This window comes from Apium graveolens, chromosome 11 (genome assembly GCF_009905375.1).
Source record: "Apium graveolens cultivar Ventura chromosome 11, ASM990537v1, whole genome shotgun sequence".
In the NCBI taxonomy this organism is placed as follows: Eukaryota; Viridiplantae; Streptophyta; class Magnoliopsida; order Apiales; family Apiaceae; genus Apium; species Apium graveolens.
Genome location: NC_133657.1, coordinates 13,926,365 through 13,938,458, shown reverse-complemented (window position 1 = coordinate 13,938,458; position 12,094 = coordinate 13,926,365). Strand labels below are relative to the sequence as shown.

At 38.0% G+C, this 12,094-nt stretch overlaps 2 protein-coding genes across 5 annotated transcripts; both read right to left on the bottom strand.

Annotated features, from left to right (window-relative positions):
- Window positions 1-3,210: 3,210 nt before the first annotated feature.
- LOC141695370 (uncharacterized) lies at window positions 3,211-4,257 on the bottom strand. The gene has a single exon (XM_074499619.1). It carries the CDS (start codon window positions 4,255-4,257, stop codon window positions 3,211-3,213), a length of 1,047 nt encoding a protein of 348 aa, XP_074355720.1.
- A 3,478-nt stretch (window positions 4,258-7,735) lies between these two features.
- Window positions 7,736-9,868, bottom strand: LOC141698229 (zinc finger A20 and AN1 domain-containing stress-associated protein 8-like). Of its 4 annotated transcripts, none has more exons than XM_074502896.1 (3): window positions 9,724-9,859; window positions 9,569-9,621; window positions 7,736-8,402 (listed from the first exon to the last, which is right to left on the bottom strand). In XM_074502896.1, exon 3 carries the CDS (start codon window positions 8,391-8,393, stop codon window positions 7,875-7,877), a length of 519 nt encoding a protein of 172 aa, XP_074358997.1. In that variant the 5' UTR covers window positions 8,394-8,402; window positions 9,569-9,621; window positions 9,724-9,859; the 3' UTR covers window positions 7,736-7,874. The 4 variants fall into 4 exon arrangements, with proteins under 4 accessions (XP_074358997.1, XP_074358998.1, XP_074358995.1 ...); XM_074502897.1 differs by having other exon boundaries at window positions 7,736-8,399; XM_074502894.1 differs by having other exon boundaries at window positions 7,736-8,425; window positions 9,724-9,856.
- Window positions 9,869-12,094: the final 2,226 nt, after the last annotated feature.

Here is a 12,094-nt window from a genome sequence, read left to right as displayed (position 1 = left end):
TTGCCTATTTCAACCTCCAATTTTTGTAACATAACAATGCTCCCATGTTCAGAGGATCCTTGACCCCAAGGATCAAAGTGGGGAAATTGCTACATGATTAATTGAGCATCCTCCCAAGTAGATTCTTCGACTGGTGAGTGTGACCAACGAACCAGCCACTGGACCTGTGCCGCATTCTGTCTTTTGACCGTTCGAACCTCTTGTACCGCTGCAGGTATACGTATTGGAGCTGTTTCAGCTGGGTCATAGTTCTCAGGAAGAGTAGTATCGATGTTTGTCGGAGCCGGCCCATGATGTTTCTTGAGTAGAGACACATGGAAAGTAGGATGTATTTTTGATGACGGTGGTAACTGCAGAGTGTAAGCTACCTCTCCCACCCTCTTTAGAATCAAGTGAGGACCATGGTATCTCGTCGCCAGCTTCTGGTTCTCCCTATTCACCACATAATGCTGACGATATGGGTGTAGTTTGAGGTACACCCAATCCCCCACTACAAACTGCCTGTCAGAGCGCTTACGATCGGCTTGTTGTTTCATACGGTTTTGAGCTTTGTGCAGATTCTGTTTAAGCCTAGCTAATGTATCTTCTCTGGCTTGTAGGCTTCGATCTACCGCCTCCACGGTACTTGTCCCTGCTATATAGGGCCGGTGGGTTGGGGGTGGTTGTCCATACACAACTTCAAATGACGTCTTTTGTGTAGCAGTGTGGAATGTTGAGTTGTACCAAAACTCCGCCAGAGGCAACCATACGAGGTGATTCATGACACATGCAACGCAAGTATGTCTCTAAACAGCGGTTGAGAACCTCCGTCTGACCATCGGTCTGGGGATGGTATGTTGTAGACAACTGAAGTTTAACCCCTTGCAACATCATGAATTCTGCCCAGAACTTGCTGATAAACACCTTGTCACGATCTGACACAATTGTTTTCGGCCAAGCATGCAGCTTGTAAACATTATCCAAGTAACTCTGAGCTACTGTTAGGGCTGAAAACGGATGGGAAAGTTCTATGAAGTGAGCGTATTTGCTCAACCGATCAACCACCACCATCACAACTAGGGGTGAACATTCGGTTCGGTTAACCGAATACCGAACTGAAATAACCGAAATAATTCGGTTCAGTTACGGAACCGAAATAATTCAGTTTTTTAATTTGGTTCTGATTTTTTATGTTATTCGGTATTTCGGTAAAAACCGAAATACCCGAATTACCGAAATTACCGAAATATAATAAAAAATATATATTAATATATACATAAATATATTTATTTATATATTACTTATTTTTACCTAGCTCCTTTCTTTTTTCTTCACTTGAATTTTCAATTCTCCGTTCCCAACTTCACTTTTCCTCTCTTTTTATTTGTTATATTTAATTGCTATTTGCCTAATTTAGATTTTAATGTATTTAGTTTTCATGATCTTCAATTTAGTTGCTAAAATAAAAAAATAAACTAACTAATTGGAAGTACTTTTATTATAATCAAGACACCACACCATAATATTCAGGTGCATGAAAGTGGAGCTAAGAGTACAAGTTAATTGTTGTACGATCATTAATCTTTGTTGTAATTTATTAAATATTTTATTATTAAAATTTTAAAAAAAATCCTAATTCGGTTTTTTAATTCGGTTTTCGGTTTTAACCTAAATAATTATTTTGGTTCGGTAAATAACCGAAATTATTTCGGTTCACTATTCGGTTCTGATTTTTACCCTTATTCGGTATTCGGTAACCGAATTATATTTCGGTTCGGTTACCGAATAACCGAATACTCAGCCCTAATCACAACCTCTCTACCCTGGGATCTTGTCAGTCCTTCTATGAAATCCATAGAGATATCTTCCCATATTGATTCAGGAATAGACAACGGTTGTAGAAGTCCCGGATAAGCACACTGATCATACTTGCACCTTTGACATGTCACGCAACTTTTAATAAATTCTTTGACTGTATTTTTCATGCTCTTCCAATAAAACAGGGGTTGCACTCTTTTGAGGGTACCTTACACACCCGAATGACCTCCTGTGTGAGAACTGTGCATATATTTCAAGATTTTTTTCTGCAAGGCTTCATTTTGACCTACCATGATCTTACCCTTCCGTCTCAACACTGTATTATCCCACGTGAACATTGAATGAGACCCGGGGTCCTGTGCTAGTTCTTGAATTATTTTGCTCATGGTTGCATCTGCCTTCCAATGATCTTGAAGCTCAATTAAAAGACTAGAGTCGATCGAAGATACAACTAATGCCAACAGCTGTGCTCCGGGGACTCGAGAGAGAGTATCAGCCACAATATTTTCCTTGCCCCTCTTGTATTCTACCACATAGTCGAAACCAGCAAGCTTGGACATCCATTTTTGCTGAAATGGTGTCGATAACTTGTGCTCGAGCAGATATTTCAAACTTTGTTGGCCTGTCTTTAATATAAATGGGCGTACCATTAGGTAATGTTGCCACTTAGAAACTGCGAATACCACTGCTAGGAGCTCTCGCTCATAAGCCGATAAAAGGGCATTTTTAACAGAGAAGTGCTTGCTTAAATAAGCTATTAGGTGACCTTCCTGAAGAAGAACTGCTCCCATACCTTGAGCTGATGCGTCTGTTTCTACTGTAAAGGTCTTGCTGAAATCCGGCAGTGCCAAAATCGGGGGGTTGGACATAGTGGCCTTAAGAATTTCAAACGCAGCCTGAGCTTCACTATTCCAAGTGAAAGCATCTTTCTTGAGCAAGTCGTGCAGGGGACGACACATTCGGCCATAATATTTAATAAACCGACGATAATACCCCGTTAAGCCGAGGAACCCACGTAGCTGTTTCAATGTTGTAGGGGTTGGCCATTGTTGGATCGCTGCAATCTTTTCTGTCTCCGTATGCACTCCCTTATCTGATATTACATGACCCAGGTAATGTACCTCCGTTACTCCAAATGAGCATTTCTTCAAGTTTGCATGGAGGTGATTCTGCTGCATTATTTGCAGAACCATTTGAAGGTGGCTGAGATGCTCCTGCCAAGACGAGCTGTGTATCAAGATGTCGTCAAAAAAACAAGGACCCCTTTGCGAAGCATGGGTTGGAAAACATGGTTCATAAGGGATTGGAACGTTGATGGTGCGTTTGTGAGGCCAAATGGCATCACCAGGTATTCATAATGCCCGGCATGAGTTTTGAATGCTGTTTATGAATGTCCTGAGAACATACCCTAATTTAGTGGTATCCGGACTTGAGGTCGATTTTCGAAAAATACTTAGTACCGTCCAACTCATCTAAGAGCTCCTCGATTATTGGAATGGGAAACTTATCCTTCACAGTAGCTTTGTTGAGAGACCTATAGTCTATACACATTCTCCAAGACCCATCTTTCTTTTTAACTAACACGACAGGTGCAGCAAACAGACTGTTGCTAGGCTGGATCACCCCTTGTTTTAGCATTTCTTGGATCAATTCTTCAATAACATCTTTCTGCACAGTTGAGTATCTGTACGGCCTAATATTAATGACATATGTCCCTTCTTTGAGGAGAATTCGGTGGTCAAACTGTGGCCGTTTGGGAGGGAGGTCCTGGATATCCGTGAAGACTTCAGTATACTGTTGTAGAACTGCTGTTATGTCACTGTCATGGGTGGTTTCACAAGTGTGTAAAGTTGGTGTAATATGAGGGGTGTGGTCTACATCTACAGGAAAAATTTGCAGCATAAAAATTTCCCCAGTAGCATGTAACAGTTTGTCCATTTTGGATGATGTGATGCTTTTAAGCTTCTTACTCCCCATACCCCTTAGACTCACCTTTTGACCATTGTGTTTAAACTGCATTGTCAGCTTGGCAAAGTCCCATAAAACTGGCCCAAGGTTGGAAAACCATTGAACTCCTAGCACCATATCACTACCTGTTAATGGTAAGAGCAGAACATCTGCATTGAAAGAGTGGCCCTGCATTTTCCATGTAAATCCTCGAATTATTTTATCACATATCAGCTGGCCCCCATCAGCAACACGAACCCCCATTGGCGTAATAGTATCGACCTTGCATTGTAGCTTCAAGGCCTTGTTTACGTCAATAAAATTGTGTGTGCTTCCACTATCTAGCAGTATGTGCAGCTCCTTCTTTCCCACGTGACCCGTTACTCGCATTGTTTGGAATGTAGACACTCCTTCAATAGCTTCAAGCGAGATTTTTGCACCCATGACTTCTTCCTCCATTTCTAATACCTCCTCCTCTTCTTCTGTGACCCCTTCTGCATCTTCGTAAGTCATTTCAATGTGAAAAAATTGTGGTTTTTTGCCCTTACAGTTGTGCCCTGGAACATACTTCTCATCACACCAGAAACATAAATTTTTAGCTCGCTTATCAGCAAGTTCAGCAGGGGTTAAGGTACGTTTATAATTAGGTTTGGGTGGGGGGGTTATTTGAGGTTTGGTGAATGGGATTTTGGAGTAATTCTATGGCTGTGGTTTGGTATAAGATTGTGTAAGGGTGGCTTTACTAGGGGTGGGTAAGAGAGGGCCTTTAGGGTTTTGTTTGGTGTGTTTAGCTTTACTAGAGGCTTCTTGTAGCTTTGCTAAGCACAAGGCTTGTTGTATAGTTTTGGGTGAAAACATCCTGAATGCAAGATGAACATCATCTTCCAACCCTCCCAAGTAACAGCTTAATAAGTATTCTTCTGATAAGTTCAAACGACTAGCTAGGGCGTCAAACTCATCGTGGTACTCCTGGACGGAGCCACTATGTTTTAATGTTTTCAAATCTGCCATGGGGTCATCATACAGATCCCCAAACCTTACAGTGATGTCTGTCATATACTGTGTCCAGGTGGGTAAAACCTGATTCCGACGCTGCATATACGTCTGGTGCCATAATAAGGCTTTGCCTTCAAGATGAATGGCTGCCAGTCTAACCTTCTGAGGGTCAGATGTCTCATCAAGCTGAAAAAATTGGTTGCATTTAAACAACCAAGACCTTAAGTTCGTCGTATCGAACTTTGGAAAATCAACCTTAGTCATTCTAGCCGCGTAGGATGCAAAACGGCTGTGTGCATCATTAGAATGATTACCTCCCCCTCGCTCATGACTATGGTCCTTACTACCAGAATCAGAAGACTCAGGGTTCACTAGTTTAGCAACTTGTACGGAAAAACCCAAAATAAGATCATTTAATTCTGAAATAGACTTAGCATTCTGCTCAATATTAACAACATTATTGGTGCAAGCAGCAATTAAACGTTGGTTCTGTGTTTCAAGCAATGTACGGAGGCTTACCTCCATACGGCTGAGATATGGGTGACCATGCTCTCCACCTTCGTTATCTGAGGTACCAGATCTTGTAGTTGGTTTCAGACCCATTATTCCAAGGAGCGTCTGGCTCTGATACCAGTGTTGTAGTTGTATTCAAAAACAAGATAGTAATTAACAATAACACAGTCTGATCTCGATAAGATGAAAACTGATAGAATAGCTTAAAGAATTACCCAACAAGAAAGGAAATTCTGATAAGGATATTCTGGGTTACAAATTTGGAGATAAGGCTGGAGTTTGTTACATCAAAATAACATACTCTCTATGACAGACAAACTAGAATAAATACCACTCCCTAGTACATGAAATGACTACGGAATAAATGTGAAATGCTCATGAAATGTAAATGCATGCTGGTTGGTCTGGTCACTCTGAGTTAGTGGTCCTGGGTCCTTCCTTCTTGTGAATTCCTATTGGTCCAGCTATCCCACTACTCCCTTCTGTAATTCTGTCACCTTGCATGCTTTTGTACGCTGTTTGTTCTGCTGTCTTGCCCATTTTAACCTCCAATTTTTGTAACATAACATATTATGATCTCTATCAATGAATATTCTTCTTTGCGTTTTAAGAAAAACTTATTTTTGAAATAGTATTCAATAAATATCTCGCAAGTCTTTATTTATTCAACAGGAATAATATTCTATAAATCATGCGTACGTAGGAACTAATGGATAAATTTCATTATCTTATATTCAAAAATATAATAAAAAGTTATTCAAGAAAAATATGTAAAGTATTGTTTTGTTAAATAAAAACTTGAAAAGTAAGAATATTCAAAACCTAAATATTTATTAAAAATAAGGGTATTCTTGTCAATTTGGTAACTAAGGGTGTGCAACAATATAAGGAGGGTGTGTACTTATCAGCTCCCATTAATAATTAGAGAATCCTTTAAAAAGATTAGACAAATACTCAAAATTAAGAAGTGAGAATAGCCTCTTAATTTTTGAAGGAAGTAAGGCTACTAACCATGGTAGGACAAATTTTGTTCAAAATCATTATAATCAAAGTTAAGAGATCATGTTAGTAGTCGGTTGAAATTGTTCTTAAACAATTTAAAATTCAACTTTTTTCTAAGAGGGTAAAAATCCAAACAAAAAATTTCGCAAGTTCAAATTCGATAATAAATAACATATTTCCAGTCATGGGGATGGTAACTCTCAATTCAATCTATAAAACCATCCATCCAAAATTCTCAATTCGACCTATAAGAGCATCCCCAATGGGGAGGCCCAAGTCCACATGAGACCTTTTTAATGCCACATAAGCACCAAGTGGGCTTTTGAAAAATGTGGGCATTTCTCTCCGATGCATGAGCCTACTTCCACTTACACAAATGGGTCCTACTATATCTTATCTTTCTTTTTTAATACTCACAAATGGGTCCAACGCAAAAGGCAGGTGACAGTTTTGGCAGCTTTACAGCAACTGGGCTTGGCCACTACGGTGGGCTTGACCAGAACTTCTCCAACGTATGGGCTTGGCCACTACGGTGGGCTTGACCAGAACTTCTCCAACGTATGAATCTTCTCTCCTGGTCAGATTGAGTGTCCCAAGGCAGCAAACAGGCTCGCGCTGCGGGTGCTCTAAGTCCATCTTTAATGTGAGAACCCAGTTTCAAGTTAATTGGGTCCTATTAGTAAGACAGATCAACAAAAGTTGGACTCAGGACACTAGTATAATCGTCCAACGCAAAATCTGTTGACCTCTATCAGCTGACCCCACTTGTAATGCAATACAGAGCAGGTAACACACAAGGGATGAATTAAATATTAATATAGAGAGATTATTTGCAGGCTCGACCCAGCTTAATAACCCTGGACACAAGATTTACTGCCTGCTCCAACACTATACAGATCATTTGCAAAGTCAGGCTCGGCCCAACTTAGTAATCCTGGACACAAGATTTACTGCCTACTCTAACGCTATACTTTGAAACCGGATCTGTTTCACGGTGTCCAACGCAGGGGTCTAAAACCATCCGAAATTCTCTCTACTCAATCTATAACACAGGGGCCGGGAATGATAATCTCTCAATAAATCCGCTATGCCTATAGATACAATTTATCACTTATGCCTTCCCAAAGAAAATACTTAATTTACAAGAGCACTATACAAAGTGAGAAGGTTTTTTAAACCAAGTATAGTTATGCCATGATTCTGTATATAATCACAATTAATATAGCAACATTGTAATATAATCCTTTAATTAGTATCAACACACTCTAGCAAGCCCACATCATTATTTAAGCATCACCATACTCTAGCCGAATGCAAGTCGTACATTTATACTCTGGAGTATAATACTCTTCTAAGATCTATATAAAGCCAATGCTGAGCTAATTCAAAGACCAAAAAAAAAGATGTAATTATACGCAATTATGCACCATTATGATGCAGCATTGGAACTAAAAAAAGACATTAATTTAAAAACCCAGCCTGCTCCTGAATCACAATAACATAAAAAGTTTTCAATTCCTCACAGGAAATAAACATTACAAGAGGACAGCTGATATGACATTCATCCAAGAAATATCCCTTAGAGAGAATAAGAACATTTTAAAATTTACCTATCAGCTTCAAATCTTATCAAGCTTTTCTGCCTTAACGACGGGATTAGCCTTGGCTATTGCATCCCGTGCAGCAGTTTGATAATCAAAGGAGCACTCATGTTTATCTGAATAGCGGTGTGATCCACAGTAAAGCTTACCACAACGACATTTAAATCCAGTTAATCCAACCCGTTTCCTGCAAGTACTGCAGCGACGAGGACCTTCTTTCGCATTTGTCTTGTCACTTTCACCTGAACCTGAAATGATAAGTGATGCCACCGAGATGACCTTTGCCTCTGGTAAATCAACTCGCGTATGCACAATGTCTGCAGCAACAGGGTCTTTCTCACAGCTACTTGATGATCCATTAACAAAGTTTTCGATGGATGTTGCAGCAAGCTTAGCTTGCTCTTGTTTTAAAATCATGTCCTTGTGGCACTTAGAGCACAAATTCATGGTTGCCGCACTTCCAAAGAAGCCACAATTATTGATGCACAAGATAGGTCCTTCAGGAGGGGCTTGACATCCTGTTTCATTGTGTTCCATTTATGACTGCTGCAGTAAAAGACACTTAAGAACTGCAACACAAAAAACTGTAACTGGTAACACGAACAACCAACCCAATAATCTACTAACAGTAAAATGTAACAGAATAAGTGAAACAATATAATGATATAGCATAGTGATATCAAATTTCAATCAAAACATTACATATCGAATCATAGGTTTATGTCACAATACATATTCCTCAGCAATCACACAGATTTTCTCTATGATATGTATATTCCTTTGCAACACATGTTTGACGATGACAATTATAAAAAACATAAAACACAGCCTTCTAAGAAATTCATCAGTGTACATGTTTTGCATCCAAGTATATGCATCCTCGTACCTGGATGAACCCATCGCATCCAAGTATGACTGGATACTCAGATCCTGGGGGATACTTAGATACCTCACTAAATCTCAACTAGAATTTTCCTTCTTACAATTTTACTTTTTTTACTATAAAAATAGATTATCTGAATTAAATTCTTGTTTTACATGCTTACATCATGTATTTGATTCAATTCGCATAGGTTACTAGTTTTGTAAATAAATAATATTCATACCATTACATATATATACATATATATATATATATATATATTATCAGCATATATGTGACATATCCCCCACACACAAATCCCCGTATTATCATATCTGCCAAATCTATGTATCCTCACTCACATCACCACACAATTACCCTTGCTTCTCAGTGGAGCCTGTAGCATACCAAACATGACAATCTAGCATAATATTTATCATCACTAGTCTTGAGGTTTGATCTTCCCCTCGGAGTTCTTATGCAAAAGCCCCCTTTTTTATATCCAGCAAGCTAAATCCTTATCTAATTTGATGATTGTTAACTTAAAACAACAAGCTAAATTGAAACTAAATTTTCACCCTCCTAGCAAAGAATTAATAATTTTCGAGATACACTCAACTTAATCAAACTAAATAAACTGCAACACAATTCTACCAATAGTCCTCAGCAATAAAAATCGAAACTTTACAGTAAATCCAGAAATTCAAAATACAAAACCCACATATAAACACATATCTTTACCCAAAAAACCTCAAAAATTAAAAACCATAAATCCTAATACAATACAATACACAATATCATCATATCTAACAATAAACACAAAAGGGTCGATAAAATTGAAAGGTCTGACCTGATAATTGTGTTAAAAATCAAAACTTGAGGCCGATATCACAACAATAAGCCCTGTATCAAACAATTATACATATATAATTCAGATTAAAGGCTGATAATATGGAGAAAATATTATAGATACAAAATAAATAGAAGTAGTATAAATTTGCATACCTGAAAAACAAACGCAAGTTGAGAAAATTGGTGAATTTGAATTGGGATTATTATGCTTTTCGAAGTTTTGATGGGTGATGCTATTAGTATATATAGGCAGCCAACATAGAGGTCAAGAAAAAAGTCGTTTATGTATTCTATTTAGGATTCGATAAATAATTGATAAATTTAAATTGGAGTCAAAATTTTAAAATTTTGAATCGATTTAATAATAATTACAAAAATTCATCAAGAATACAATAGTTTATAGAAAACCAATTCTAAATCTATTCTAATAAAATATAAGAGGTTACTTACAAATCAAAAACTTGAAAATAATTTTTAATTTCTTAATCATAGTACAATTCAAATTTGTGACACTGTCCTTTATAAAACACACTCAACTAGCCACGATGATTATAATCGAAAATTTAGGGCTGGGCAATGAAGAGGCAGCGCATGGTTATCGCAGTACATGATGAGCCCGGTCACAAGAAACAGAGATATGAGAAGAAATCTACGGGGACAGAAACAAATAAAAAGTAATACAAAAATTATATTGACAAAGTAAATTTTTGTGGTTCGGAGAAAAAATCAAATGAAAAATATATCGACAAAGATCGTGATAGTAAGCTGTATTTTGATATGAAAATCAGAGGATACATCGGTCTTACGAAAATACATGAGTATTACAATTCATCAGAGATCCATCATCTCTAGCATTCTCTATGATCAACTAGTTTATTTTTCTCAGTTGGCTATTTGGAGCTATAACACTAAGCAGGTTACAAACTTTGACAATGTACAAGCGCTTATGGCAAAAAAATCTACGGCTTTCCATTCTCATTATTATATAACTTTCAAAGCCTTCTCTGCTGATGAAATTGCGGAAGCTTTTCAAACAAAAATGTGTTATTATTTTCCTACACCATGTCCAAAACTCGAGATTATTTTTGTGAGGATCAGATCCTCTACTTTTGATGACTTTGGTGAGGACTCTCAGACTGATCACCCTTCTAATCTTGATAAGATCTATAAACAACGTGTCAAAACAAAAAGTGATGATTCTCGTTTCAAGTTGGCTGTTTATCTCTCCCAATATGCTCTCCTCGACTATAACATCGGCAAGTTAGGTGTAAATGCTGCAATGTACGAGGTTCAATCACTGAAAATTGTGAAGTCGATGAACATATTAGGAAGGGTACAACTTACCTTCTCACTTTTGAAGCCTCCTTGTGTGATGATAGTAATAATGTTGAAACCTTCGACACAGAAATATGCATGCCTACCCTCTTTCCAACTACAACGATAGAGTTTTGGAATTTTAGAATCAAACACAACTGAAAACAGGGCCTTTGAGCTTGCAAAATTTGCTCCTCAAGCTTGAAAAAATTGGTTGGTGAATGAAGAAATTGCTTAATGCATCTATATTATGTTTATGAATAGGTCATTTAGTTTTGTTTTTATTTATGGTTGCATGTTTAACCATTTGATTGAGACATTAGGTTGATGCACAAACTTATAACTTTAGAGATTGTTTGTGATAAGTATTCTACTATGGTCCTGGTTAGTTTGTATAAAAATGACATCTCATGTGTTTGAAATGCGTAACATTCTTTTAACTTTATACAGGTTAAAAAAATTTAATCATTAAGCATAATGGTTCTGGAAATCTTTGTCTTTGAAAACTTGGTTGCATCAGGTTTCACACCCAATTTCTAGCATCCTATTCACTGATAATGGAACATAATTCAACAATGAGGAATTCAAGAAGTACTGTGAAGAAAATGAAATTGAGTTACGGTTCACCTCTGTGGCACACCCGCAAGCTAATGGGCAAGCAGAAGTAGCGAATCGAATAATCCTAGATGGACTAAAGAAGAGGATCGAGAAGTCGAGGAATAATTGGGTGGATGAGTTACTCCCAATATTATGGGCCTATAGAACTACCTGTAGAGTCACGACTGGAGCAACTCCCTTCATGTTAGCATATGGGGCAGAAGCAGTTGTTCCCGTGGAGATATCACATTCCTCTCCCAGGATTTAAGCTTTCAATGCTGAGGAGAATCAGGAAGGGCAAAGATTAGCCCTGGATCTAATTGACGAAGTGCGAGATGAGGCACATTCGAAGATAGTGAAATATCATAAAAAGGCTTTGTTTTACTACAACCTAAGGGTTAAAGAAAGGTTCTTCAAACAGGGTGACTTGGTCTTGAGAAAGGTGGAAGCTTCTGGTGTAGGGCAGAAAGGAAAGCTCGCCCCAAATTGGGAAGGGCCATACAAGGTCAAGAGTGTTCGAGGTAGAGGAACCTATAAGCTGGAGACTATGGATGGTTTTGAAGTCCCGAGAACTTGGCATGCTCAAAACCTGAAGGTTTACTATGTGTAGAAT